Source organism: Ranitomeya imitator, chromosome 1 (genome assembly GCF_032444005.1).
Source record: "Ranitomeya imitator isolate aRanImi1 chromosome 1, aRanImi1.pri, whole genome shotgun sequence".
NCBI lineage: Eukaryota > Metazoa > Chordata > Amphibia > Anura > Dendrobatidae > Ranitomeya > Ranitomeya imitator.
Window position 1 is genome coordinate 1213210659 of NC_091282.1, and position 27428 is coordinate 1213238086.

General features: G+C 53.4%; 1 protein-coding gene across 2 annotated transcripts in view; it reads left to right on the top strand.

Moving 5' to 3' along the window:
• PCGF1 (polycomb group ring finger 1) overlaps positions 1-27428 on the top strand; it is a 57891-nt gene that overhangs the window by 9210 nt on the left and 21253 nt on the right. Inside the window, exons 2-4 of one of the 2 annotated variants that reach the window (XM_069744994.1) lie at positions 5829-5934; positions 6023-6175; positions 16138-16212. In XM_069744994.1, the coding sequence (XP_069601095.1) occupies positions 5829-5934; positions 6023-6175; positions 16138-16212 (334 nt within the window). The remainder of the gene's footprint in view (positions 1-5828; positions 5935-6022; positions 6176-16137; positions 16213-27428) is intronic. The other variant, XM_069744995.1, reaches the window with a different exon arrangement.

A 27428-nucleotide genomic window follows, 5' to 3' on the forward strand; every position in this document is an offset into this window, starting at 1 on the left:
GAGTGTGTGTGTGTTCTCTCTGGTGTGTGTGTGTGTGTTCTCTCTGGTGTGTGTGTGTTCTCTCTGGAGTGTGTGTGTGTGTTCTCTCTGGTGTGTGTGTGTTCTCTCTGGTGTGTGTGTGTTCTCTCTGGTGTGTGTGTGTGTTCTCTCTGGTGTGTGTGTGTTCTCTCTGGAGTGTGTGTGTGTTCTCTCTGGTGTGTGTGTGTGTTCTCTCTGGTGTGTGTGTGTGTTCTCTCTGGTGTGTGTGTGTTCTCTCTGGAGTGTGTGTGTGTGTTCTCTCTGGTGTGTGTGTGTTCTCTCTGGTGTGTGTGTGTTCTCTCTGGAGTGTGTGTGTGTTCTCTCTGGAGAGTGTGTGTGTTCTCTCTGGTGTGTGTGTGTGTTCTCTCTGGAGAGTGTGTGTGTGTTCTCTCTGGAGAGTGTGTGTGTGTTCTCTCTGGAGAGTGTGTGTGTGTTCTCTCTGGAGAGTGTGTGTGTGTTCTCTCTGGAGAGTGTGTGTGTGTTCTCTCTGGAGTGTGTGTGTGTGTTCTCTCTGGAGTGTGTGTGTGTGTTCTCTCTGGAGTGTGTGTGTGTGTTCTCTCTGGAGAGTGTGTGTGTTCTCTCTGGAGAGTGTGTGTGTGTTCTCTCTGGTGTGTGTGTGTGTTCTCTCTGGTGTGTGTGTGTGTGTGTTCTCTCTGGAGTGTGTGTGTGTGTGTTCTCTCTGGAGTGTGTGTGTGTTCTCTCTGGAGTGTGTGTGTGTTCTCTCTGGTGTGTGTGTGTGTGTGTGTGTGTGTGTTCTCTCTGGAGAGAGTGTGTGTGTGTGTGTTCTCTCTGGAGAGTGTGTGTGTGTGTGTGTTCTCTCTGGAGAGTGTGTGTGTGTGTTCTCTCTGGAGAGTGTGTGTGTGTGTGTGTGTGTTCTCTCTGGAGTGTGTGTGTGTGTGTTCTCTCTGGTGTGTGTGTGTGTTCTCTCTGGTGTGTGTGTTCTCTCTGGTGTGTGTGTGTGTTCTCTCTGGTGTGTGTGTGTGTTCTCTCTGGTGTGTGTGTGTGTGTGTGTGTTCTCTCTGGAATGTGTGTGTGTGTGTTCTCTCTGGAGTGTGTGTGTGTTCTCTCTGGAGTGTGTGTGTGTTCTCTCTGGTGTGTGTGTGTGTGTGTGTGTTCTCTCTGGAGAGTGTGTGTGTGTGTGTTCTCTCTGGAGAGTGTGTGTGTGTGTGTTCTCTCTGGAGAGTGTGTGTGTGTGTGTGTGTTCTCTCTGGAGAGTGTGTGTGTTCTCTCTGGAGAGTGTGTGTGTGTGTGTTCTCTCTGGAGTGTGTGTGTGTGTGTGTGTGTTCTCTCTGGAGAGTGTGTGTGTGTGTGTTCTCTCTGGAGAGTGTGTGTGTGTTCTCTCTGTTGTGTGTGTGTTCTCTCTGGTGTGTGTGTGTGTGTTCTTTCTGGAGATTGTGTGTGTGTTCTCTCTGGAGAGTGTGTGTTCTCTCTGGAGTGTGTGTGTGTGTGTTCTCTCTGGAGTGTGTGTGTGTTCTCTCTGGTGTGTGTGTGTTCTCTCTGGAGAGTGTGTGTGTTCTCTCTGGAGAGTGTGTGTGTTCTCTCTGGAGAGTGTGTGTGTTCTCTCTGGAGTGTGTGTGTGTGTGTTCTCTCTGGAGTGTGTGTGTGTGTGTGTTCTCTCTGGAGAGTGTGTGTGTGTGCTCTCTGGTGTGTGTGTGTGTTCTCTCTGGTGTGTGTGTGTGTGTGTTCTCTCTGGAGTGTGTGTGTTCTCTCTGGAGTGTGTGTGTTCTCTCTGGTGTGTGTGTGTGTGTGTTCTCTCTGGTGTGTGTGTGTGTTCTCTCTGGTGTGTGTGTGTGTTCTCTCTGGTGTGTGTGTGTGTCCTCTCTGGTGTGTGTGTGTGTTCTCTCTGGAGAGTGTGTGTGTTCTCTCTGGAGAGTGTGTGTGTGTTCTCTCTGGAGTGTGTGTGTGTGTTCTCTCTGGAGAGTGTGTGTGTGTGTGTTCTCTCTGGAGAGTGTGTGTGTTCTCTCTGGTGTGTGTGTGTTCTCTCTGGAGAGTGTGTGTGTGTGTGTTCTCTCTGGAGAGTGTGTGTGTTCTCTCTGGAGAGTGTGTGTGTTCTCTCTGGTGTGTGTGTGTGTTCTCTCTGGAGAGTGTGTGTGTGTTCTCTCTGGTGTGTGTGTGTGTTCTCTCTGGAGAGTGTGTGTGTGTTCTCTCTGGAGTGTGTGTGTGTGTGTTCTCTCTGGAGAGTGTGTGTGTTCTCTCTGGAGAGTGTGTGTGTTCTCTCTGGTGTGTGTGTGTGTTCTCTCTGGAGAGTGTGTGTGTGTTCTCTCTGGAGAGTGTGTGTGTTCTCTCTGGAGAGTGTGTGTGTGTGTGTTCTCTCTGGAGTGTGTGTGTGTGTGTGTGTTCTCTCTGGTGTGTGTGTGTGTTCTCTCTGGTGTGTGTGTGTGTTCTCTCTGGTGTGTGTGTGTGTGTGTGTGTGTTCTCTCTGGAGTGTGTGTGTGTTCTCTCTGGAGTGTGTGTGTGTTCTCTCTGGTGTGTGTGTGTGTGTGTGTGTGTGTGTGTGTGTGTGTGTGTGTGTGTGTTCTCTCTGGAGAGTGTGTGTGTGTGTGTTCTCTCTGGAGAGTGTGTGTGTGTGTGTGTGTGTTCTCTCTGGAGAGTGTGTGTGTGTGTGTGTGTGTGTTCTCTCTGGAGAGTGTGTGTGTGTGTGTGTGTGTTCTCTCTGGAGAGTGTGTGTGTGTGTGTGTGTGTGTTCTCTCTGGAGAGTGTGTGTGTGTGTGTGTGTGTTCTCTCTGGAGAGTGTGTGTGTTCTCTCTGGAGAGTGTGTGTGTGTTCTCTCTGGAGAGTGTGTGTGTGTTCTCTCTGTTGTGTGTGTGTTCTCTCTGGTGTGTGTGTGTGTGTTCTTTCTGGAGATTGTGTGTGTGTGTTCTCTCTTGTGTGTGTGTGTTCTCTCTGGAGTGTGTGTGTGTGTGTTCTCTCTGGAGTGTGTGTGTTCTCTCTGGAGAGTGTGTGTGTTCTCTCTGGAGAGTGTGTGTGTTCTCTCTGGAGTGTGTGTGTTCTCTCTGGAGTGTGTGTGTGTGTGTTCTCTCTGGAGAGTGTGTGTGTGTGCTCTCTGGTGTGTGTGTGTGTTCTCTCTGGTGTGTGTGTGTGTGTTCTCTCTGGAGTGTGTGTGTTCTCTCTGGAGTGTGTGTGTTCTCTCTGGTGTGTGTGTGTGTGTTCTCTCTGGTGTGTGTGTTCTCTCTGGTGTGTGTGTGTGTTCTCTCTGGTGTGTGTGTGTGTGTCCTCTCTGGTGTGTGTGTGTGTGTTCTCTCTGGAGAGTGTGTGTGTTCTCTCTGGAGAGTGTGTGTGTGTTCTCTCTGGAGTGTGTGTGTGTGTTCTCTCTGGAGTGTGTGTGTGTGTTCTCTCTGGAGAGTGTGTGTGTTCTCTCTGGTGTGTGTGTGTGTGTGTTCTCTCTGGAGTGTGTGTGTGTTCTCTCTGGTGTGTGTGTGTGTGTTCTCTCTGGAGAGTGTGTGTGTGTTCTCTCTGGAGAGTGTGTGTGTTCTCTCTGGTGTGTGTGTGTGTGTGTTCTCTCTGGAGTGTGTGTGTGTTCTCTCTGGAGTGTGTGTGTGTTCTCTCTGGAGAGTGTGTGTGTGTTCTCTCTGGAGTGTGTGTGTGTTCTCTCTGGAGAGTGTGTGTGTGTTCTCTCTGGAGAGTGTGTGTGTTCTCTCTGGTGTGTGTGTGTGTGTGTTTGTTCTCTCTGGAGTGTGTGTGTGTTCTCTCTGGAGTGTGTGTGTGTTCTCTCTGGTGTGTGTGTGTGTTCTCTCTGGAGAGTGTGTGTGTGTGTGTTCTCTCTGGAGAGTGTGTGTGTGTGTGTGTTCTCTCTGGAGAGTGTGTGTGTGTTCTCTCTGGAGAGTGTGTGTGTGTGTGTGTTCTCTCTGGAGTGTGTGTGTGTGTGTTCTCTCTGGTGTGTGTGTGTGTTCTCTCTGGTGTGTGTGTGTGTTCTCTCTGGTGTGTGTGTGTGTTCTCTCTGGTGTGTGTGTGTGTGTGTGTTCTCTCTGGTGTGTGTGTGTGTGTGTGTTCTCTCTGGAGTGTGTGTGTGTGTTCTCTCTGGAGTGTGTGTGTGTGTGTGTGTGTGTGTGTTCTCTCTGGAGAGTGTGTGTGTGTTCTCTCTGGAGAGTGTGTGTGTGTGTTCTCTCTGGAGAGAGTGTGTGTGTGTGTGTGTTCTCTCTGGAGAGTGTGTGTGTGTGTTCTCTCTGGAGAGTGTGTGTGTGTGTGTGTTCTCTCTGGAGAGTGTGTGTGTGTGTGTGTTCTCTCTGGAGTGTGTGTGTGTGTGTGTGTGTGTGTGTTCTCTCTGGTGTGTGTTCTCTCTGGTGTGTGTGTGTGTTCTCTCTGGTGTGTGTGTGTGTGTGTGTGTTCTCTCTGGAGAGTGTGTGTGTGTGTTCTCTCTGGAGTGTGTGTGTGTTCTCTCTGGAGTGTGTGTGTGTTCTCTCTGGTGTGTGTGTGTGTGTTCTCTCTGGAGAGTGTGTGTGTGTGTGTGTGTGTTCTCTCTGGAGAGTGTGTGTGTGTTCTCTCTGGAGAGTGTGTGTGTGTGTGTGTTCTCTCTGGAGAGTGTGTGTGTGTTCTCTCTGGAGTGTGTGTGTGTGTGTTCTCTCTGGAGAGTGTGTGTGTGTTCTCTCTGGAGAGTGTGTGTGTGTGTTCTCTCTGTTGTGTGTGTTCTCTCTGGTGTGTGTGTGTGTGTGTTCTCTCTGGAGAGTGTGTGTTCTCTCTGGAGAGTGTGTGTTCTCTCTGGAGTGTGTGTGTGTGTGTTCTCTCTGGTGTGTGTGTGTTCTCTCTGGAGAGTGTGTGTGTTCTCTCTGGAGAGTGTGTGTGTTCTCTCTGGAGTGTGTGTGTGTGTGTTCTCTCTGGAGTGTGTGTGTGTGTGTGTGTGTGTGTGTGTGTGTTCTCTCTGGAGAGTGTGTGTGTGTGCTCTCTGGTGTGTGTGTGTGTGTTCTCTCTGGTGTGTGTGTGTGTGTGTGTGTGTTCTCTCTGGAGTGTGTGTGTTCTCTCTGGAGTGTGTGTGTTCTCTCTGGTGTGTGTGTGTGTGTGTTCTCTCTGGTGTGTGTGTGTGTGTGTTCTCTCTGGTGTGTGTGTGTGTTCTCTCTGGTGTGTGTGTGTGTGTTCTCTCTGGTGTGTGTGTTCTCTCTGGAGTGTGTGTGTGTTCTCTCTGGTGTGTGTGTGTTCTCTCTGGTGTGTGTGTGTTCTCTCTGGTGTGTGTGTGTGTTCTCTCTGGTGTGTGTGTTCTCTCTGGAGTGTGTGTGTTCTCTCTGGGGAGTGCGTGTGTGTGTGTTCTCTCTGGTGTGTGTGTGTGTTCTCTCTGGTGTGTGTGTGTGTTCTCTCTGGTGTGTGTGTGTGTTCTCTCTGGTGTGTGTGTTCTCTCTGGAGTGTGTGTGTTCTCTCTGGGGAGTGCGTGTGTGTGTGTTCTCTCTGGGGAGTGCGTGTGTGTGTGTTCTTTCTGGAGAGTGTGTGTGTGTTCTCTCTGGAGAGTGCGTGTGTGTTCTCTCTGGAGAGTGCGTGTGTGTGTGTTCTTTCTGGAGAGTGTGTGTGTGTTCTCTCTGGAGAGTGCGTGTGTGTGTGTTCTCTCTGGAGAGTGCGTGTGTGTTCTCTCTGGAGAGTGCGTGTGTGTGTGTTCTTTCTGGAGAGTGTGTGTGTGTTCTCTCTGGAGAGTGTGTGTGTGTGTTCTCTCTGGATAGTGCGTGTGTGTGTGTTCTCTCTGGAGAGTGCGTGTGTGTGTGTTCTCTCTGGAGAGTGCGTGTCTGTGTGTGTGTGTGTGTGTGTGTTCTCTCGTCATCGTCCCCTCCCGCCCCACATTGCACCCGTTTCCCCGGGTTCGGGCTCCAGAGCTTCTCCTTGTTTCTTCCCAGGAGGTGGTGAAAGTGAAGATTAAGGAGCTGAATGAGCACATCGTGTGCTACCTGTGCGCTGGCTACTTCATCGACGCCACCACCATCACAGAGTGTCTGCACACGTGTAAGACCCCAGCACGCTGCTGCCTCCCTCCTGTGCCCCCCGTGTTATAGCATTTGTGGGACTCCACCTTCTCTTCTGTCTCCCCCAGTCTGTAAGAGCTGTATAGTGAAGTATCTGCAGACCAGTAAGTACTGCCCCCTGTGTAACATCAAGATCCACGAGACCCAGCCGCTGCTGAACCTCAAGCTGGACCGTGTCATGCAGGACATCGTGTACAAGCTGGTGCCGCGGCTGCAGGAGAGTGAGTGCTATGCCTGCCCTTCCCCTCTACATCCCCCTATGCTCCACAGACCCGCCTCTCCCCTCTCTGCAGCCATCTCTGCTCCACAGACCCGCCTCTCCCCTCTCTACATCCATCTCTGCTCCACAGACCCGCCTCTCCCCTCTCTACATCCATCTCTGCTCCTCAGACCCGCCTCTCCCCTCTCTGCAGCCATCTCTGCACCACAGACCCACCTCTCTACAGCCATCTCTGCTCCACAGACCCGCCTCTCTACAGCCATCTCTGCTCCACAGACCCGCCTCTCTACAGCCATCTCTGCTCCACAGACCTGCCTCTCCCCTCTCTGCAGCCATCTCTGCTCCACAGACCCGCTTCTCCCCTCTCTACATCCATCTCTGCTTCTCAGACCCGCCTCTCCCCTCTCTGCAGCCATCTCTGCACCACAGACCCACCTCTCTACAGCCATCTCTGCTCCACAGACCCGCCTCTCTACAGCCATCTCTGCTCCACAGACCCGCCTCTCCCCTCTCTACATCCATCTCTGCTTCTCAGACCTGCCTCTCCCCTCTCTGCAGCCATCTCTGCTCCACAGACCCGCCTCTCCCCTCTCTGCAGCCATCTCTGCTCCACAGACCCGCCTCTCCCCTCTCTGCAGCCATCTCTGCTCCACAGACCCACCTCTCCCCTCTTTACACCCATCTCTGCTCCACAGACCCGCCTCTCCCCTCTCTGCAGCCGTCTCTGCTCCACAGACCCACCTCTCCCCTCTTTACACCCATCTCTGCTCCACAGACCTGCCTCTCCCCTCTCTACAGCCATCTCTGCTCCACAGACCCACCTCTCCCCTCTTTACACCCATCTCTGCTCCACAGACCCGCCTCTCCCCTCTCTGCAGCCGTCTCTGCTCCACAGACCCACCTCTCCCCTCTTTACACCCATCTCTGCTCCACAGACCTGCCTCTCCCCTCTCTGCAGCCATCTCTGCTCCACAGACCCACCTCTCCCCTCTTTACACCCATCTCTGCTCCACAGACCCGCCTCTCCCCTCTCTGCAGCCGTCTCTGCTCCACAGACCCGCCTCTCCCCTCTCTACAGCCATCTCTCCTCCACAGACCCGCCTCTCCCCTCTTTACACCCATCTCTGCTCCACAGACCTGCCTCTCCCCTCTTTACACCCATCTCTGCTCCACAGACCCGCCTCTCCCCTCTCTGCAGCCGTCTCTGCTCCACAGACCCGCCTCTCCCCTCTCTACAGCCATCTCTGCTCCACAGACCCGCCTCTCCCCTCTTTACACCCATCTCTGCTCCACAGACCCACCTCTCCCCTCTTTACACCCATCTCTGCTCCACAGACCCGCCTCTCCCCTCTCTGCAGCCGTCTCTGCTCCACAGACCCGCCTCTCCCCTCTCTACAGCCATCTCTGCTCCACAGACCTGCCTCTCCCCTCTCTACAGCCATCTCTGCTCCACAGACCCACCTCTCCCCTCTTTACACCCATCTCTGCTCCACAGACCCGCCTCTCCCCTCTCTGCAGCCGTCTCTGCTCCACAGACCCACCTCTCCCCTCTTTACACCCATCTCTGCTCCACAGACCTGCCTCTCCCCTCTCTGCAGCCATCTCTGCTCCACAGACCCACCTCTCCCCTCTTTACACCCATCTCTGCTCCACAGACCCGCCTCTCCCCTCTCTGCAGCCGTCTCTGCTCCACAGACCCGCCTCTCCCCTCTCTACAGCCATCTCTCCTCCACAGACCCGCCTCTCCCCTCTTTACACCCATCTCTGCTCCACAGACCTGCCTCTCCCCTCTTTACACCCATCTCTGCTCCACAGACCCGCCTCTCCCCTCTCTGCAGCCGTCTCTGCTCCACAGACCCGCCTCTCCCCTCTCTACAGCCATCTCTGCTCCACAGACCCGCCTCTCCCCTCTTTACACCCATCTCTGCTCCACAGACCTGCCTCTCCCCTCTCTACAGCCATCTCTGCTCCACAGACCCGCCTCTCCCCTCTCTGCAGCCGTCTCTGCTCCACAGACCCACCTCTCCCCTCTTTACACCCATCTCTGCTTCACAGACCCACCTCTCTGCAGCCATCTCTGCTCCACAGACCCACCTCTCCCCTCTCTACAGCCATCTCTCCTCCACAGACCCGCCTCTCTACAGCCATCTCTGCTCCACAGACCCGCCTCTCCCTTCTCTACAGCCATCTCTGCTCCACAGACCCACCTCTCTACAGCCATCTCTGCTCCACAGACCCGCCTCTTCCCTCTCTACAGCCATCTCTGCTCCACAGACCCACCTCTCCCCTCTCTACAGCCATCTCTGCTTCACAGACCCACCTCTCCCCTCTCTACAGCCATCTCTGCTCCACAGACCCACCTCTCCCCTCTCTACAGCCATCTCTGCTCCACAGACCCACCTCTCCCCTCTCTACAGCCATCTCTGCTCCACAGACCCGCCTCTCTACAGCCATCTCTGCTCCACAGACCCGCCTCTTCCCTCTCTGCAGCCATCTCTGCTCCACAGACCCACCTCTCCCCTCTCTACAGCCATCTCTGCTCCACAGACCCGCCTCTCTACAGCCATCTCTGCTCCACAGACCCGCCTCTCCCCTCTCTGCAGCCATCTCTGCTCCACAGACCCGCCTCTCCCCTCTCTACAGCCATCTCTGCTCCAGAGACCCGCCTCTCCCCTCTCTACAGCCATCTCTGCTTCTCAGACCTGCCTCTCCCCTCTCTGCAGCCATCTCTGCTTTAAAGACCACCTCTCCCCTCTCTACAGCCATCTCTGCACCACAGACCCGCCTCTCCCCTCTCTGTAGCCATCTCTGCTCCACAGACCTGCCTCTCCCCTCTCTATAGCCATCTCTGCTCCTCTGACCTGCCTCTCCCCTCTCTACAGCCATCTCTGCTCCAGAGACCCGCCTCTCCCCTCTCTGCAGCCATCTCTGCTCTACAGACCACCTCTCCCCTCTCTACAGCCATCTCTGCACCACAGACCCGCCTCTCCCCTCTCTACAGCCATCTCTGCACCACAGACCCGCCTCTCTACAGCCATCTCTGCACCACAGACCCGCCTCTCCCCTCTCTGTAGCCATCTCTGCTCCACAGACCCGCCTCTCCCCTCTCTATAGCCATCTCTGCTCCTCTGACCTGCCTCTCCCCTCTCTACAGCCATCTCTGCTCCAGAGACCACCTCTCCACTCTCTGCAGCCATCTCTGCTCTACAGACCACCTCTCCCCTCTCTACAGCCATCTCTGCACCACAGACCCGCCTCTCCCCTCTCTGCAGCCATCTCTGCTCTACAGACCTGCCTCTCCCCTCTCTGCAGCCATCTCTGCTTTAAAGACCACCTCTCCCCTCTCTACAGCCATCTCTGCACCACAGACCCACCTCTCTACAGCCATCTCTGCTCCACAGACCCACCTCTCTACATCCATCTCTGCTCTACAGACCTGCCTCTCCCCTCTCTACAGCCATCTCTGCTCCAGAGACCACGTCTCCCCTCTATGCAGCCATCTCTGCTCCACAGACCTGCCTCTCCCCTCTCTACAGCCATCTCTGCTCCACAGACCTGCCTCTCCCCTCTCAACCGCCATCTCTGCTCCTCTGACCTGCCTCTCCCCTCTCTACAGCCATCTCTGCTCCACAGACCCACCTCTCCCCTCTCTGTAGCCATCTCTCCTCCACAGACCCGCCTCTCCTCTCTCTACATCCATCTCTGCTTCTCAGACCCGCCTCTCCCCTCTCTACAGCCATCTCTGCTCCACAGACCTGCCTCTCCCCTCTCAACCGCCATCTCTGCTCCTCTGACCTGCCTCTCCCCTCTCTACAGCCATCTCTGCTCCACAGACCCACCTCTCCCCTCTCTGTAGCCATCTCTCCTCCACAGACCCGCCTCTCCTCTCTCTACATCCATCTCTGCTTCTCAGACCCGCCTCTCCCCTCTCTACAGCCATCTCTCCTCCACAGACCCGCCTCTCCCCTCTCTGCAGCCATCTCTGCTCCACAGACCCGCCTCTCCCCTCTCTGCAGCCATCTCTGCTCCACAGACCCGCCTCTCCCCTCTCTACATCCATCTCTGCTCCTCAGACCCGCCTCTCCCCTCTCTACATCCATCTCTGCTTCTCAGACCTGCCTCTCCCCTCTCTGCAGCCATCTCTGCTCCACAGACCCGCCTCTCCCCTCTCTGCAGCCATCTCTGCTCCACAGACCCACCTCTCCCCTCTCTACAGCCATCTCTGCTCCACAGACCCACCTCTCCCCTCTCTGCAGCCATCTCTGCTCCACAGACCCGCCTCTCCCCTCTCTGCAGCCATCTCTGCTTCTCAGACCTGCCTCTCCCCTCTCTACATCCATCTCTGCTCCTCAGACCCGCCTCTCCCCTCTCTGCAGCCATCTCTGCTCCACAGACCCGCCTCTCCCCTCTCTGCAGCCATCTCTGCTTCTCAGACCTGCCTCTCCCCTCTCTACATCCATCTCTGCTCCTCAGACCCGCCTCTCCCCTCTCTACATCCATCTCTGCTTCTCAGACCCGCCTCTCCCCTCTCTGCAGCCATCTCTGCTCCACAGACCCGCCTCTCCCCTCTCTACATCCATCTCTGCTCCTCAGACCCGCCTCTCCCCTCTCTACATCCATCTCTGCTTCTCAGACCTGCCTCTCCCCTCTCTGCAGCCATCTCTGCTCCACAGACCCGCCTCTCCCCTCTCTGCAGCCATCTCTGCTCCACAGACCCGCCTCTCCCCTCTCTGCAGCCATCTCTGCTCCACAGACCCGCCTCTCCCCTCTCTGCAGCCATCTCTGCTTCTCAGACCTGCCTCTCCCCTCTCTGCAGCCATCTCTGCTCCACAGACCCACCTCTCCCCTCTCTACATCCATCTCTGCTCCACAAACCTGCCTCTCCCCTCTCTGCAGCCATCTCTGCTCCAGAGACCCGCCTCTCCCCTCTCTGCAGCCATCTCTGCTCCAGAGACCCGCCTCTCCCCTCTCTACAGCCATCTCTGCTCAAGAGACCCGCCTCTCCCCTCTCTGCAGCCATCTCTGCTCCACAGACCTGCCTCTCCCCTCTCTACAGCCATCTCTGCTCCTCAGACCCGCCTCTCCCCTCTCTGCAGCCATCTCTGCTCCACAGACCCACCTCTCCCCTCTCTGCAGCCATCTCTGCTCCACAGACCCACCTCTCCCCTCTCTACAGCCATCTCTGCTCCACAGACCCGCCTCTCCCCTCTCTACATCCATCTCTGCTCCACAGACCCGCCTCTCTACAGCCATCTCTGCTCCACAGACCCGCCTCTCCCCTCTCTGCAGCCATCTCTGCTCCACAGACCTGCCTCTCCCCTCTCTACAGCCATCTCTGCTCCACAGACCCGCCTCTCCCCTCTCTGCAGCCATCTCTGCTCCACAGACCTGCCTCTCCCCTCTCTGCAGCCATCTCTGCTCCACAGACCCGCCTCTCCCCTCTCTGCAGCCATCTCTGCTCTACAGACCTGCCTCTCCCCTCTCTACAGCCATCTCTGCTCCACAGACCTGCCTCTCCCCTCTCTACAGCCATCTCTGCTCCACAGACCCGCCTCTCCCCTCTCTGCAGCCATCTCTGCTCCACAGACCTGCCTCTCCCCTCTCTGCAGCCATCTCTGCTCCACAGACCCGCCTCTCCCCTCTCTGCAGCCATCTCTGCTCCACAGACCTGCCTCTCCCCTCTCTACAGCCATCTCTGCTCCACAGACCCGCCTCTCCCCTCTCTGCAGCCGTCTCTGCTCCACAGACCCACCTCTCCCCTCTCTACAGCCATCTCTGCTCCTCAGACCCGCCTCTCTCCTCTCTACATCCATCTCTGCTCCACAGACCCGCCTCTCCCCTCTCTGCAGCCGTCTCTGCTCCACAGACCCACCTCTCCCCTCTCTACAGCCATCTCTGCTCCTCAGACCTGCCTCTCCCCTCTCTGCAGCCATCTCTGCTCCACAGACCCGCCTCTCCCCTCTCTGCAGCCATCTCTGCTCCACAGACCTGCCTCTCCCCTCTCTGCAGCCATCTCTGCTCCTCAGACCCGCCTCTCCCCTCTCTGCAGCCATCTCTGCTCCACAGACCCGCCTCTCCCCTCTCTACAGCCATCTCTGCTCCTCAGACCCACCTCTCCCCTCTCTACAGCCATCTCTGCTCCACAGACCCACCTCTCCCCTCTCTACAGCCATCTCTGCTCCACAGACCCGCCTCTCTACAGCCATCTCTGCTCCACAGACCCGCCTCTCCCCTCTGCAGCCATCTCTGCCCTAAAGACCTGCCTCTCCCCTCTCTACAGCCATCTCTGCTCCAGAGACCACCTCTCCCCTCTCTGCAGCCATCTCTGCTCCACAGACCCGCCTCTCCCCTCTCTACAGCCATCTCTGCTCCTCTGACCTGCCTCTCCCCTCTCTACAGCCATCTCTGCTCCAGAGACCACCTCTCCACTCTCTGCAGCCATCTCTGCTCTACAGACCTGCCTCTCCCCTCTCTGCAGCCATCTCTGCTTTAAAGACCACCTCTCCCCTCTCTACAGCCATCTCTGCACCACAGACCCGCCTCTCCCCTCTCTGTAGCCATCTCTGCTCCACAGACCTGCCTCTCCCCTCTCTGCAGCCATCTCTGCACCACAGACCCACCTCTCTACAGCCATCTCTGCACCACAGACCCACCTCTCTACAGCCATCTCTGCTCTACAGACCTGCCTCTCCCCTCTCTACAGCCATCTCTGCTCCAGAGACCACGTCTCCCCTCTATGCAGCCATCTCTGCTCCACAGACCTGCCTCTCCCCTCTCAACCGCCATCTCTGCTCCTCTGACCTGCCTCTCCCCTCTCTACAGCCATCTCTGCTCCACAGACCCACCTCTCTATAGCCATCTCTGCTCCACAGACCCACCTCTCCCCTCTCTGTAGCCATCTCTCCTCCACAGACCCGCCTCTCCCCTCTCTACAGCCATCTCTCCTCCACAGACCCACCTCTCTATAGCCATCTCTGCTCCACAGACCCGCCTCTCCCCTCTCTGTAGCCATCTCTCCTCCACAGACCCGCCTCTCCCCTCTCTGCAGCCATCTCTGCTCCACAGACCCGCCTCTCCCCTCTCTACAGCCATCTCTCCTCTACAGACCCGCCTCTCCCCTCTCTGCAGCCATCTCTGCTCCACAGACCCGCCTCTCCCCTCTCTGCAGCCATCTCTGCTCTACAGACCTGCCTCTCCCCTCTCTACATCCATCTCTGCTCCAGAGACCACGTCTCCCCTCTATGCAGCCATCTCTGCTCCACAGACCTGCCTCTCCCCTCTCTGCAGCCATCTCTGCTTTAAAGACCACCTCTCCCCTCTCTACAGCCATCTCTGCTCTACAGACCTGCCTCTCCCCTCTCTGCAGCCATCTCTGCTTTAAAGACCACCTCTCCCCTCTCTACAGCCATCTCTGCACCACAGACCCGCCTCTCCCCTCTCTGCAGCCATCTCTGCTCCACAGACCCGCCTCTCCCCTCTCTACAGCCATCTCTGCACCACAGACCCGCCTCTCCCCTCTCTGCAGCCATCTCTGCTCCACAGACCCGCCTCTCCCCTCTCTGCAGCCATCTCTGCTCCAGAGACCTGCCTCTCCCCTCTCTACATCCATCTCTGCTTCTCAGACCTGCCTCTCCCCTCTCTACAGCATCTCTGCTCCACAGACCTGCCTCTGCCCTCTCTGCAGCCATCTCTGCTCCACAGACCCACCTCTCCCCTCTCTACAGCCATCTCTGCTTCACAGACCCACCTCTCCCCTCTCTATAGCCATCTCTGCTCCACAGACCCACCTCTCCCCTCTCTGCAGCCATCTCTGCTCCACAGACCCGCCTCTCCCCTCTCTACAGCCATCTCTCCTCCACAGACCACCTCTCCCCTCTCTGCAGCCATCTCTGCTCTACAGACCACCTCTCCCCTCTCTGCAGCCATCTCTGCTCCACAGACCCGCCTCTTCCCTCTCTGCAGCCATCTCTGCTCCACAGACCCACCTCTCCCCTCTCTACAGCCATCTCTGCTCCACAGACCCACCTCTCTACAGCCATCTCTGCTCCACAGACCACCTCTCCCCTCTCTGCAGCCATCTCTGCTCTACAGACCTGCCTCTCCCCTCTCTACAGCCATCTCTGCTCCACAGACCTGCCTCTTCCCTCTCTACAGCCATCTCTGCTCCACAGACCCGCCTCTCCCCTCTCTGCAGCCATCTCTGCTCCACAGACCTGCCTCTCCCCTCTCTACATCCATCTCTGCTCTACAGACCTGCCTCTCCCCTCTCTACAGCCATCTCTGCTCCACAGACCCGCCTCTCCCCTCTCTGCAGCCATCTCTGCTCCACAGACCTGCCTCTCCCCTCTCTGCAGCCATCTCTGCTCCACAGACCTGCCTCTTCCCTCTCTACAGCCATCTCTGCTCTACAGACCACCTCTCCCCTCTCTGCAGCCATCTCTGCTCCACAGACCTGCCTCTCCCCTCTCTACAGCCATCTCTGCTCCACAGACCCGCCCCTCCCCTCTCTGCAGCCATCTCTGCTCCAGAGACCCGCCTCTTCCCTCTCTACATCCATCTCTGCTCCACAGACCTGCCTCTCCCCTCTCTGCAGCCATCTCTGCTCCACAGACCTGCCTCTCCCCTCTCTACAGCCATCTCTGCTCCACAGACCTGCCTCTCCCCTCTCTGCAGCCATCTCTGCTCCACAGACCTGCCTCTCCCCTCTCTACATCCATCTCTGCTCCACAGACCTGCCTCTCCCCTCTCTGCAGCCATCTCTGCTCCACAGACCTGCCCCTCCCCTCTCTACATCCATCTCTGCTCCACAGACCCGCCTCTTCCCTCTCTGCAGCCATCTCTGCTCCACAGACCCACCTCTCTACAGCCATCTCTGCTCCACAGACCCACCTCTTCCCTCTCTACAGCCATCTCTGCTCCACAGACCTGCCTCTCCCCTCTCTACAGCCATCTCTGCTCCACAGACCCACCTCTCTACAGCCATCTCTGCTCCACAGACCCACCTCTCCCCTCTCTGCATCCATCTCTGCTCCACAGACCTGCCTCTCCCCTCTCTACAGCCATCTCTGCTCCACAGACCCACCTCTCTACAGCCATCTCTGCTCCACAGACCCGCCTCTTCCCTCTCTACAGCCATCTCTGCTCCACAGACCTGCCTCTCCCCTCTCTACAGCCATCTCTGCTCCACAGACCCACCTCTCTACAGCCATCTCTGCTCCACAGACCCACCTCTCCCCTCTCTGCATCCATCTCTGCTCCACAGACCACCTCTCCCCTCTCTGCAGCCATCTCTGCTCCACAGACCCGCCTCTCCCCTCTCTACAGCCGTCTCTCCTCCACAGACCCGCCTCTCCCCTCTCTACAGTCATCTCTCCTCTACAGACCCGCCTCTCCCCTCTCTACAGCCGTCTCTCCTCCACAGACCTGCCTCTCCCCTCTCTGCAGCCATCTCTGCTCCACAGACCCGCCTCTTCCCTCTCTGCAGCCATCTCTGCTCCACAGACCCGCCTCTCTACAGCCATCTCTGCTCCACAGACCCGCCTCTCCCCTCTCTGCAGCCATCTCTCCACCTCTCCCCTCTCTGCAGCCATCTCTGCTCCAGACCCGCCTCTTCCCTCTCTGCAGCCATCTCTGCTCCACAGACCCGCCTCTCCCCTCTCTGCAGCCATCTTTGCTACACAGTACCGCTTTTCCCTGTCTCTGCTCCACAGTCCTGCCCCTACTGTTCTCTGCTCCACAGCCCCTTCTGTTCCATAACCACGCCTCTCCCGGTTTCTGCTCCTCCCCTTCTGCTCCATAGCCCCGCCTATCTACAGCCCCTGTTTGCTCCACCCCCTGTGCTTCACCCCCTCCCCCTCTCCACACTTTTCCTTTACGCCATGCAGATTTTCTCACTGGCAGCTCGCTCGCCTCCCTTCTCGCTACCTCCTGTGGTTGGCGGCGCGCTTTATTGATGTTTTTCAGATGAAGATACGAGGATCCGGGAGTTCTATCAGTCTCGAGGTCTGGAGCGGGTCCTGCACACCAACACAGTGGAGGGTGAGCGCAGGCGACACTGCCCTGACCCCAGCATGGGTCCCTACACCCCCCACCCTGCTGCACCTCGCTGCAGCCTCACTGCGCTGGTCCCAACTCCCACACACTGCCCTTCCCCTGTCCAACACACCCCCTCCCTGCGCTGCACCTGTCCACGCCCCCTCCCTGCGCTGCACCTGTCCACGCCCCCTCCCTGCGCCGCACCTGTCCACGCCCCCTCCCTGCGCCGCACCTGTCCACGCCCCCTCCCTGCACCTTTCCACCCACCCCCCTGTATAGTAAGGTAGGCCACCAAACCTCCCGACTCCCCAATTTCTCTGACTCTGTCTCCCTCATACATGGCTCATGTGTAAGTCCTAGAATGTTAGGGTTAGAAGGAAGCTGAGGGTCCTCGTGTCCAACCCTCGGCTCAGTGAGTACAATCCTCAGGGTCCTCGTGTCCAACCCTCGGCTCACTGCGGTACAATGCTCAGGGTCCTCGTGTCCAACCCTCGGCTCAGTGAGTACAATCCTCAGGGTCCTCGTGTCCAACCCTCGGCTCACTGCGGTACAATGCTCAGGGTCCTCGTGTCCAACCCTCGGCTCAGTGAGTACAATCCTCAGGGTCCTCGTGTCCAACCCTCGGCTCACTGCGGTACAATGCTCAGGGTCCTCGTGTCCAACCCTCGGCTCAGTGAGTACAATCCTCAGGGTCCTCGTGTCCAACCCTCGGCTCAGTGAGTACAATCCTCAGGGTCCTCGTGTCCAACCCCCGGCTCAGTGAGTACAATCCTCAGGGTCCTCGTGTCCAACCCTCGGCTCAGTGAGTACAATCCTCAGGGTCCTCGTGTCCTACCCCCGGCTCAGTGCATTACAATCCTCAGGGTCCTCGTGTCCATCCCTCGGCTCAGTGCAGTACAATCCTCAGGGTCCTCGTGTCCAACCCTCGGCTCAGTGAGTACAATCCTCAGGGTCCTCGTGTCCTACCCCCGGCTCAGTGCATTACAATCCTCTGGGTCCTCGTGTCCATCCCTCGGCTCAGTGCAGTACAATCCTCAGGGTCCTCGTGTCCAACCCCCGGCTCAGTGAGTACAATCCTCAGAGTCCTCGTGTCCAACCCCCGGCTCAGTGCAGTACAATCCTCAGGGTCCTCGTGTCCAACCCTCGGCTCAGTGAGTACAATCCTCAGGGTCCTCGTGTCCAACCCCCGGCTCAGTGCATTACAATCCTCAGAGTCCTCGTGTCCAACCCCCGGCTCAGTGCAGTACAATCCTCAGGGTCCTCGTGTCCAACCCTCGGCTCAGTGAGTACAATCCTCAGGGTCCTCGTGTCCAACCCTCGGCTCAGTGAGTACAATCCTCAGGGTCCTCGTGTCCTACCCTCGGCTCAGTGCAGTACAATCCTCAGGGTCCTCGTGTCCATCCCTCGGCTCAGTGCAGTACAATCCTCAGGGTCCTCGTGTCCAGCCCCCGGCTCAGTGAGTACAATCCTCAGGGTCCTCGTGTCCAACCCTCAGCTCAGTGCAGTACAATCCTCAGGGTCCTCGTGTCCATCCCTCGGCTCAGTGAGTACAATCCTCAGGGTCCTCGTGTCCAGCCCCCGGCTCAGTGAGTACAATCCTCAGGGTCCTCGTGTCCATCCCTCGGCTCAGTGCAGTACAATCCTCAGGGTCCTCGTGTCCAACCCCCGGCTCAGTGAGTGCAATCCTCGTGTCCAACCCTCGGCTCAGTGAGTACAATCCTCAGGGTCCTCGTGTCCAACCCCCGGCTCAGTGAGTACAATCCTCAGGGTCCTCGTGTCCTACCCCCGGCTCATTGAGTACAATCCTCAGGGTCCTCGTGTCCAACCCCCGGCTCAGTGAGTACAATCCTCAGGGTCCTCGTGTCCTACCCCCGGCTCAGTGAGTACAATCCTCAGGGTCCTCGTGTCCAATCCCCGGCTCAGTGAGTACAATCCTCAGGGTCCTCGTGTCCTACCCCCGGCTCAGTGAGTACAATCCTCAGGGTCCTCGTGTCCAACCCCCGGCTCAGTGAGTACAATCCTCAGGGTCCTCGTGTCCATCCCCCGGCTCAGTGAGTACAATCCTCAGGGTCCTCGTGTCCAACCCCCGGCTCAGTGAGTACAATCCTCAGGGTCCTCGTGTCCAACCCCCGGCTCAGTGAGTACAATCCTCAGGGTCCTCGTGTCCAACCCCCGGCTCAGTGAGTACAATCCTCAGGGTCCTCGTGTCCTACCCCTGGCTCACTGCGGTACAGTGGTGACCTCCGGCTTCTCACCATTATGATACAATAATCAGGATACTTACATAGAACGTGGGCGGCGCTTTCTACAGCACGAAGCTTCTCTCTTACTCGTGGGATATAGTGGACAGAGACCGTACAGTGATTGGAGACTGCAAACACGGGTGAGATCCAGCCACTTACGTGGTTTGTCTAAACACTGTCCCACTCATATTAGCTCTTCAGCAGAGGTGTTTTGTTTTTGTTTTTATAAACTGCTATGATACCTAACTATAAGAATCCATAAGGGACGCTCATGCTAATTGGCATGGTGGAAAATGAAATGCTAGGTGAAATCCCAAGAAACAATGAAAACCCTATATTAAGGGCCACCAATCTAACCCAAGAAGAGGTGCGAAACCGGCTAAATAAGATTAAAATAGATAAATCTCCGGGTCCGGATGGCATACACCCACGAGTACTAAGAGAACTAAGTAATGTAATAGATAAACCATTATTTCTTATTTTTAGGGACTCTATAGCGACAGGATCTGTTCCGCAGGACTGGCGCATAGCAAATGTGGTGCCAATATTCAAAAAGGGCTCTAAAAGTGAACCTGGAAATTATAGGCCAGTAAGTCTAACCTCTATTGTTGGTAAAATATTTGAAGGGTTTCTGAGGGATGTTATTCTGGATTATCTCAATGAGAATAACTGTTTAACTCCATATCAGCATGGGTTTATGAGAAATCGCTCCTGTCAAACCAATCTAATCAGTTTTTATGAAGAGGTAAGCTATAGACTGGACCACGGTGAGTCATTGGACGTGGTATATCTCGATTTTTCCAAAGCGTTTGATACCGTGCCGCACAAGAGGTTGGTACACAAAATGAGAATGCTTGGTCTGGGGGAAAATGTGTGCAAATGGGTTAGTAACTGGCTTAGTGATAGAAAGCAGAGGGTGGTTATAAATGGTATAGTCTCTAACTGGGTCGCTGTGACCAGTGGGGTACCGCAGGGGTCAGTATTGGGACCTGTTCTCTTCAACATATTCATTAATGATCTGGTAGAAGGTTTACACAGTAAAATATCGATATTTGCAGATGATACAAAACTATGTAAAGCAGTTAATACAAGAGAAGATAGTATTCTGCTACAGATGGATCTGGATAAGTTGGAAACTTGGGCTGAAAGGTGGCAGATGAGGTTTAACAATGATAAATGTAAGGTTATACACATGGGAAGAGGGAATCAATATCACCATTACACCCTGAACGGGAAACCACTGGGTAAATCTGACAGGGAGAAGGACTTGGGGATCCTAGTTAATGATAAACTTACCTGGAGCAGCCAGTGCCAGGCAGCAGCTGCTAAGGCAAACAGTATCATGGGGTGCATTAACCCCTCTGTGACCTTAGACGTACTATCCCGTCGAGGTGCCCTGGGCTTATCTGACCCTGGACGGGATAGTACGTCATAGCCGATCGGCCGCGCTCACGGGGGGAGCGCGGCCGATCGCGGCCGGGTGTCAGCTGCTTATCGCAGCTGACATCCGGCACTATGTGACAGGAGCGGTCACGGACCGCCCCCGGCACATTAACCCCTGGCACACCGCGATCAAAGATGATCGCGATGTGCCGGCGGTATAGGGAAGCTTCCCGCAGGGAGGGGGCTCCCTGCGGGCTTCCCTGAGACCCCCGGAGCAACACGATGTGATCGCGTTGCTGCGAGGGTCTCACCTCCCTCCCTGCTCCCTCCAGCCCCGGATCCAAGATGGCCGCGGATCCGGGTCCTGCAGGGAGGGAGGTGGCTTCACAGAGCCTGCTCAGAGCAGGCACTGTGAAGGCTGCAGCGCTGCATGTCAGATCAGTGATCTGACAGAGTGCTGTGCACACTGTCAGATCACTGATCTGTGATGTCCCCCCCTGGGACTAAGTAAAAAAGTAAAAAAAAAATTTTCCAAATGTGTAAAAAAAAATATTCCAAAATAATGAAAAAAAAAAAAAATATTATTCCCATAAATACATTTCTTCATCTAAATAAAAAAAAAAAACCCAATAAAAGTACACATATTTAGTATCGCCGCGTCCGTAACGACCCCACCTATAAAACTGTCCCACTAGTTAACCCCTTCAGTAAACACCGTAAGAAAAAAAAAAAAAAACGAGGCAAAAAACAACGCTTTATTATCATACAGGCGAACAAAAAGTGGAATAACACGCGATCAAAAGGACAGATATAAATAACCATGGTACCGCTGAAAGCGTCATATTGTCCCGCAAAAAACGAGCCGCCATCAGCATCATCAGCAAAAAAATAAAAAAGTTATAGTCCTGAGAATAAAGCGATGCAAAAATAATTATTTTTTCTGTAAAATAGTTTTTATCGTATAAAAGCGCCAAACCATAAAAAAATGATATAAATGAGGTATCGCTGTAATCGTACTGACCCGAAGAATAAAACTGCTTTATCCATTTTACCAAACGTGGAACGGTATAAACGCCTCCCCCAATAGAAATTCATGAATAGCTGGCTTTTGGTCATTCTTCCTCACAAAAATCGGAATAAAAAGCGATCAAAAAATGTCACGTGCCCGAAAATGTTACCAATAAAAACATCAACTCGTCCCGCAAAAAACAAGACCTCGCATGACTCTGTGGGCCAAAATATGGAAAAATTATAGCTCTCAAAATGTGGTATTGCAAAAAATATTTTTTGCAATAAAAAGGGTCTTTCAGTGTGTGACGGCTGCCAATCATAAAAATCCGCTAAAAAACTCGCTATAAAAGTAAATCAAACCCCCCTTCATCACCCCCTTAGTTAGGGAAAAATTAAAAAAAATGTATTTATTTCCATTTTCCCATTAGGGTTAGGGCTAGGGTTAGGGTTAGTGCTAGGGCTAGGGTTAGGGCTAGGGTTAGGGCTAGGGTTAGGGCTAGGGTTAGGGCTAGGGCTAGGGCTAGGGTTAGGGCTAGGGTTAGGGCTAGGGTTAGGGTTGGGGCTACAGTTAGGGTTGGGGCTAAAGTTAGGGTTAGGGTTTAGATTACATTTACAGTTGGGAATAGGGTTGGGATTAGGGTTAGGGGTGTGTCAGGGTTAGAGGTGTGGTTAGGGTTACTGTTGGGATTAGGGTTAGGGATGTGTTTGGATTAGGGTTTCAGTTATAATTGGGGGGTTTCCACTGTTTCGGCACATCAGGGGCTCTCCAAACACGACATGGCGTCCGATCTCAATTCCAGCCAATTCTGCGTTGAAAAAGTAAAACAGTGCTCCTTCCCTTCCGAGCTCTCCTGTGTGCCCAAACAGGGGTTTACCCCAACATATGGGGTATCAGCGTACTCAGGACAAATTGGACAACAACTTTTGTGGACCAATTTCTCCTGTTACCCTTGGGAAAATACAAAACTGGGGGCTAAAAAATAATTTTTGTGGGAAAACAAAAAGATTTTTTATTTTCACGGCTCTGCGTTATAAACTGTAGTGAAACACTTGGGGGTTCAAAGTTCTCACAACACATCTAGATAAGTTCATTGAGGGGTCTAGTTTCCAATATGGGGTCACTTGTGGGGGGTTTCTACTGTTTAGGTACATTAGGGGCTCTGCAAACGCAATGTGACGCCTGCAGACCAATCCATCTAAGTCTGCATTCCAAATGATGCTCCTTCCCTTCCGAGCCCTCCCATGCGCCCAAACGGTGGTTCCCCCCCACATATCGGGTATCAGCGTACTCAGGACAAATTGGACAACAACATTTAGGGTCCAATTTCTCCTGCTAACCTTGGAAAAATACAAAACTGGGGGCTAAAATATAATTTTTGTGGAAAAAAAAATATTTTTTATTTGCATGGCTCTGCGTTATAAACTGTAGTGAAATACTTGGGGGTTCAAAGCTCTCACAACACATCAAGATGAGTTCCTTAGGGGGTCTACTTTCCAAAATGGTGTCACTTGTGGGGGGTTTCTACTGTTTAGGTACATTAGGGGCTCTGCAAACGCAATGTGACGCCTGCAGACCATTCCATCTAAGTCTGCATTCCAAATGGCGCTCCTTCCCTTCCGAACCCTCCCATGCGCCCAAACGGTGGTTCCCCCCCACATATGGGGTATCAGCGTACTCAGGACAAATTGGACAACAACTTTTGGGGTCCAATTTCTCCTGTTACCCTAGGGAAAATACAAAACTGGGGGCTAAAAAATAATTTTTGTGGGAAAAAAATTTTGTTTTATTTTTATGGCTCTGCATTATAAACTTCTGTGAAGCCCTTGGTGGGTCAAAGTGCTCACCACACATCCAGATAAGTTCCTTAGGGGGTCTACTTTCCAAAATGGTGTCACTTGTGGGGGGTTTCAATGTTTAGGCACATCAGTGGCTCTCCAAACGCAACATGGCGTCCCATCTCAATTCCTGTCAATTTTGCATTGAAAAGTCAAACGGCGCTCCTTCCCTTCCGAGCTCTCCCATGCGCCCAAACAGTGGTTTACCCCCACATATGGGGTATCAGCGTACTCAGGACAAATTGGACAACAACTTTTTGGGTCCAATTTCTCCTGTTACCCTTGGTAAAATAAAACAAATTGGAGCTGAAGTAAATTTTTTGTGTAAAAAAGTTAAATGTTCATTTTTATTTAAACATTCCAAAAATTCCTATTAAACACCTGAAGGGTTAATAAACTTCTTGAATGTGGTTTTGAGAACCTTGAGGGGTGCAGTTTTTAGAATGGTGTCACACTTGGGCATTTTCTATCCTATAGACCCCTCAAAATGACTTCAAATGAGATGTGGTCCCTAAAAAAAAAATGGTGTTGTAAAAATGAGAAATTGCTGGTCAACTTTGAACCCTTATAACTCCCTAACAAAAAAAAAAATTGGTTCCAAAATTATGCTGATGTAAAGGAGACATGTGGGAAATGTTACTTATTAAGTATTTTGTGTGACATATCTCTGTGATTTAATTGCATAAAAATTCAAAGTTTGAAAATTGCGAAATTTTCAAAATTTTCGCCAAATTTCCGTTTTTTTCACAAATAAACGCAGGTACTATCAAAGAAATTTTACCACTATCATGAAGTACAATATGTCACGAGAAAACAATGTCAGAATCACCAGGATCCGTTGAAGCGTTTCGGAGTTATAACCTCATAAAGGGACAGTGGTCAGAATTGTAAAAATTGGCCTGGTCATTGACGTGCAAACCACCCTTGGGGGTAAAGGGGTTAAAAGAGGTCTGGATACACATGATGAGAGCATTATACTGCCTCTGTACAAATCCCTAGTTAGACCGCACATGGAGTACTGTGTCCAGTTTTGGGCACCGGTGCTCAGGAAGGATATAATGGAACTAGAGAGAGTACAAAGGAGGGCAACAAAATTTATAAAGGGGATGGGAGAACTACAATACCCAGATAGATTAGCGAAATTAGGATTATTTAGTCTAGAAAAAAGACGACTGAGGGGCGATCTAATAACCATGTATAAGTATATAAGGGGACAATACAAATATCTCGCTGAGGATCTGTTTATACCAAGGAAGGTGACGGGCACAAGGGGGCATTCTTTGCGTCTGGAGGAGAGAAGGTTTTTCCACCAACATAGAAGAGGATTCTTTACTGTTAGGGCAGTGAGAATCTGGAATTGCTTGCCTGAGGAGGTGGTGATGGCGAACTCAGTCGAGGGGTTCAAGAGAGGCCTGGATGTCTTCCTGGAGCAGAACAATATTGTATCATACAATTATTATGTTCTGTAGAAGGACGTAGATCTGGGGATTTATTATGATGGAATATAGGCTGAACTGGATGGACAAATGTCTTTTTTCGGCCTTACTAACTATGTTACTATGAATGAGGACGCTGGGTCCCATAATTATGTGGATTGTATTTGTGGTTTTATGCTGCTGTGTGGTGCTGACAGTGGTTAAATACATCTACATACGGAATATAGATTCTACAGTAATTATGCCATAAGGATGTTTTTTTGAACCAATGATTGATAGAATTGTTTCATTGATAAAGTCTTTGGCCAGAGAAGGTTTGAGGACCACATACGGGCCCGGTTATACATATTATTATTATTATTATTATTACTAGATGGTGGCCTGGTTATACATAATAATAATAATAATAATAATAATATTACTAGATGGTGGCCCAGTTATACTTATTATTATTATACATATTATTATTATTATTATTATTATTATTATTATTATTATTATTATTATTATTATTACTAGATGGTGGCCCAGTTATACTTATTATTATTATTATTATTATTATTATTATTACTACTAGATGGTGGCCCGGTTATACTAATTATTATTATTATTATTACTAGATGGTGGCCCGGTTACACATATGAGGCTGTTTTTTTGTTTTTTTTTACATCATTTTGCGGTTTGGTTTGTTCCCAACATTTTGAATCCTTATTCCACATATTATTTAGTCATAGATTTCAGGCGTCACAGCACGGCAGAATCGTCTGTAGCCCGTATTGGGCGATACATTTGGGATTAATCAGCGCCGTCTGTGTTGGTTTATAGGGCACACATCACACTGGGGTTCCCTTCCCCTCCCCCCTTTTTTTGTCCATGATGAATCAGTCGTCCTTTTTAATATACCTAATAAGGGTTATTTTTTATCGTATCCAATTGCTAATACAGAACATTCTGCACCACATTTCCTACGTGTGCACATAGCCTAATTCCGCAGTGCGGATTTACCAAAATCAGTGCGGAGAAATCCGCCCACCTTTCCAGAACGTGCGCACGCAGCCTTCTACTTCTCTGAGATCAGGGGAGTCTTTGCTCTGGGAGAGGAATCTATCCTGGCGGCGACGCTTTGCCGGCTTAATTTCATCCAGATTCTTCTCAATATGAAGCTCCTCATCTGATGAGGCTGAAGATATGGTGGCCGTGGCACTGGAAGACCCCAGTCCTGCCCTCGGGGGTCCTGTAGCCATTCCTCCTCACTGCTCCTTTTGTAGCTGTTGGTCATGCAATATACGATGACTCGGGGCCTTGTTCTCTCTAATAGCAGTGTCTCTGTGTCAGTGAATCCGCCGTCGGCCATTACACCTCCTATCTGGGACAGAACAGCGAGTTCTTCCTCTATGGAAATGTCAGGAGTTTACTCCTCAGCTTCTCATTTCTTAGTCTCTGTTAATGGAGGATGAAGCAATTCCTTCATCTCAGCCACCGGTGTCCATTGCTCTTCTCATATAGTGATATCGGAGAGTCGGCCATGTCTAAAAGAATGGTCTCCACTCCAGCAATGGCTCCATCATTACTAGGTGCTGCCCCACCCCGAGGGCTTCATCCACAATTGCCCCTTTTCCAGCTCGTCTCTCCAGGATGAGATCAACTAATATTGATCTATCAGCAATAAACAATGTCCATCAGAGCTGCAGCCTGTCTCTCCTGCAGACTCTCTCTTATTGCCGGCTGCAGCGTGTCCCTCCTGCAGACTCTCTTATTCCCGGCTGCAGCGCGTCCCTCCTGCAGACTCTTATTGCCGGCTGCAGCGTGTCCCTCCTGCAGACTCTCTCTTATTGCCGGCTGCAGCCTGTCTCTCCTGCAGACTCTCTCTTATTGCCGGCTGCAGCGTGTCCCTCCTGCAGACTCTCTCTTATTGCCGGCTGCAGCGTGTCCCTCCTGCAGACCCTCTTATTGCCGGCTGCAGCGTGTCCCTGCTGCAGACTCTCTCTTATATCCCGGCTGCAGCGCGTCCGTCCTGCAGACTCTTATTCCCGGCTGCAGCGCGTCCCTCCTGCAGACTCTCTCTTATTGCCGGCTGCAGCGTGTCCCTCCTGCAGACTCTCTCTTATTGCCGGCTGCAGCGTGTCCCTCCTGCAGACTCTCTCTTATTGCCGGCTGCAGCGTGTCCCTCCTGCAGACTCTCTCTTATTGCCGGCTGCAGCGTGTCCCTCCTGCAGACTCTCTCTTCCCGGCTGCAGCGTGTCCCTCCTGCAGACTCTCTCTTATTGCCGGCTGCAGCGTGTCCCTCCTGCAGACTCTCTTATTGCCGGCCACAGCCTGTCTCTCCTGCAGACTCTCTCTTATTGCCGGCTGCAGCGCGTTCCTCCTGCAGACTCTCTCTTATTGCCAGCTGCAGCGTGTCCCTCCTGCAGACTCTTATTGCCGGCTGCAGCGTGTCCCTCCTGCAGACTCTTATTGCCGACTGCAGCGCGTTCCTCCTGCAGACTCTCTCTTATTCCCGGCTGCAGCGTCTCCCTCCTACAGACTCTTATTGCCGGCTGCAGCCTGTCTCTCCTGCAGACTCCCTCTTATTGCTGGCTGCAGCGTGTCCCTCCTGCAGACTTGTCTCTCCTGCAGACTCTCTCTTATTGCCGGCTGCAGCGCATTCCTCCTGCAGACTCTTATTGCCGGCTGCAGCGTGTCTCTCCTGCAGACTCTCTCTTATTGCTGGCTGCAGCGTGTCCCTCCTGCAGACTCTCTCTTCTTGCCGGTGCAGCGTCTCCCTCCAGCAGACTCTCTCTTATTGCCTGCTGCAGCGTGTCCCTCCTGCAGACTCTCTCTTATTGCCGGCTGCATCGTGTCCCTCCTGCAGACTCTTATTGCCGGCTGCAGCGCGTCCCTCCTGCAGACTCTTATTGCCGGCCGCAGCCTGTCTCTCCTGCAGACTCTCTCTTATTGCCGGTTGCATTGTGTCTCTCCTGCAGACTCCCTCTTATTGCCAGCTGCAGCGTGTCCCTCCTGCAGACTCTCTCTTATTGCTGGCTGCAGCGTCTCCCTCCAGCATACTCTCTCTTATTGCTGGCTGCAGCATGTCTGTCCTGCAGACTCTCTTATTGCCGGCTGCAGCGTGTCCCTCCTGCAAAGTCTCTCTTATTGCTGGCTGCAGTGTGTCCCTCCTGCAGACTCTCTCTTATTGCCGGCTGCAGCGTGTCCCTCCTGCAGACTCTTACTGCCGGCTGCAGCGTGTCCCTCCTGCAGACTCTCTCTTATTGCCGGCTGCAGCGTGTCCCTCCTGCAGACTCTTATTGCCGGCTGCAGTGTGTCCCTCCTG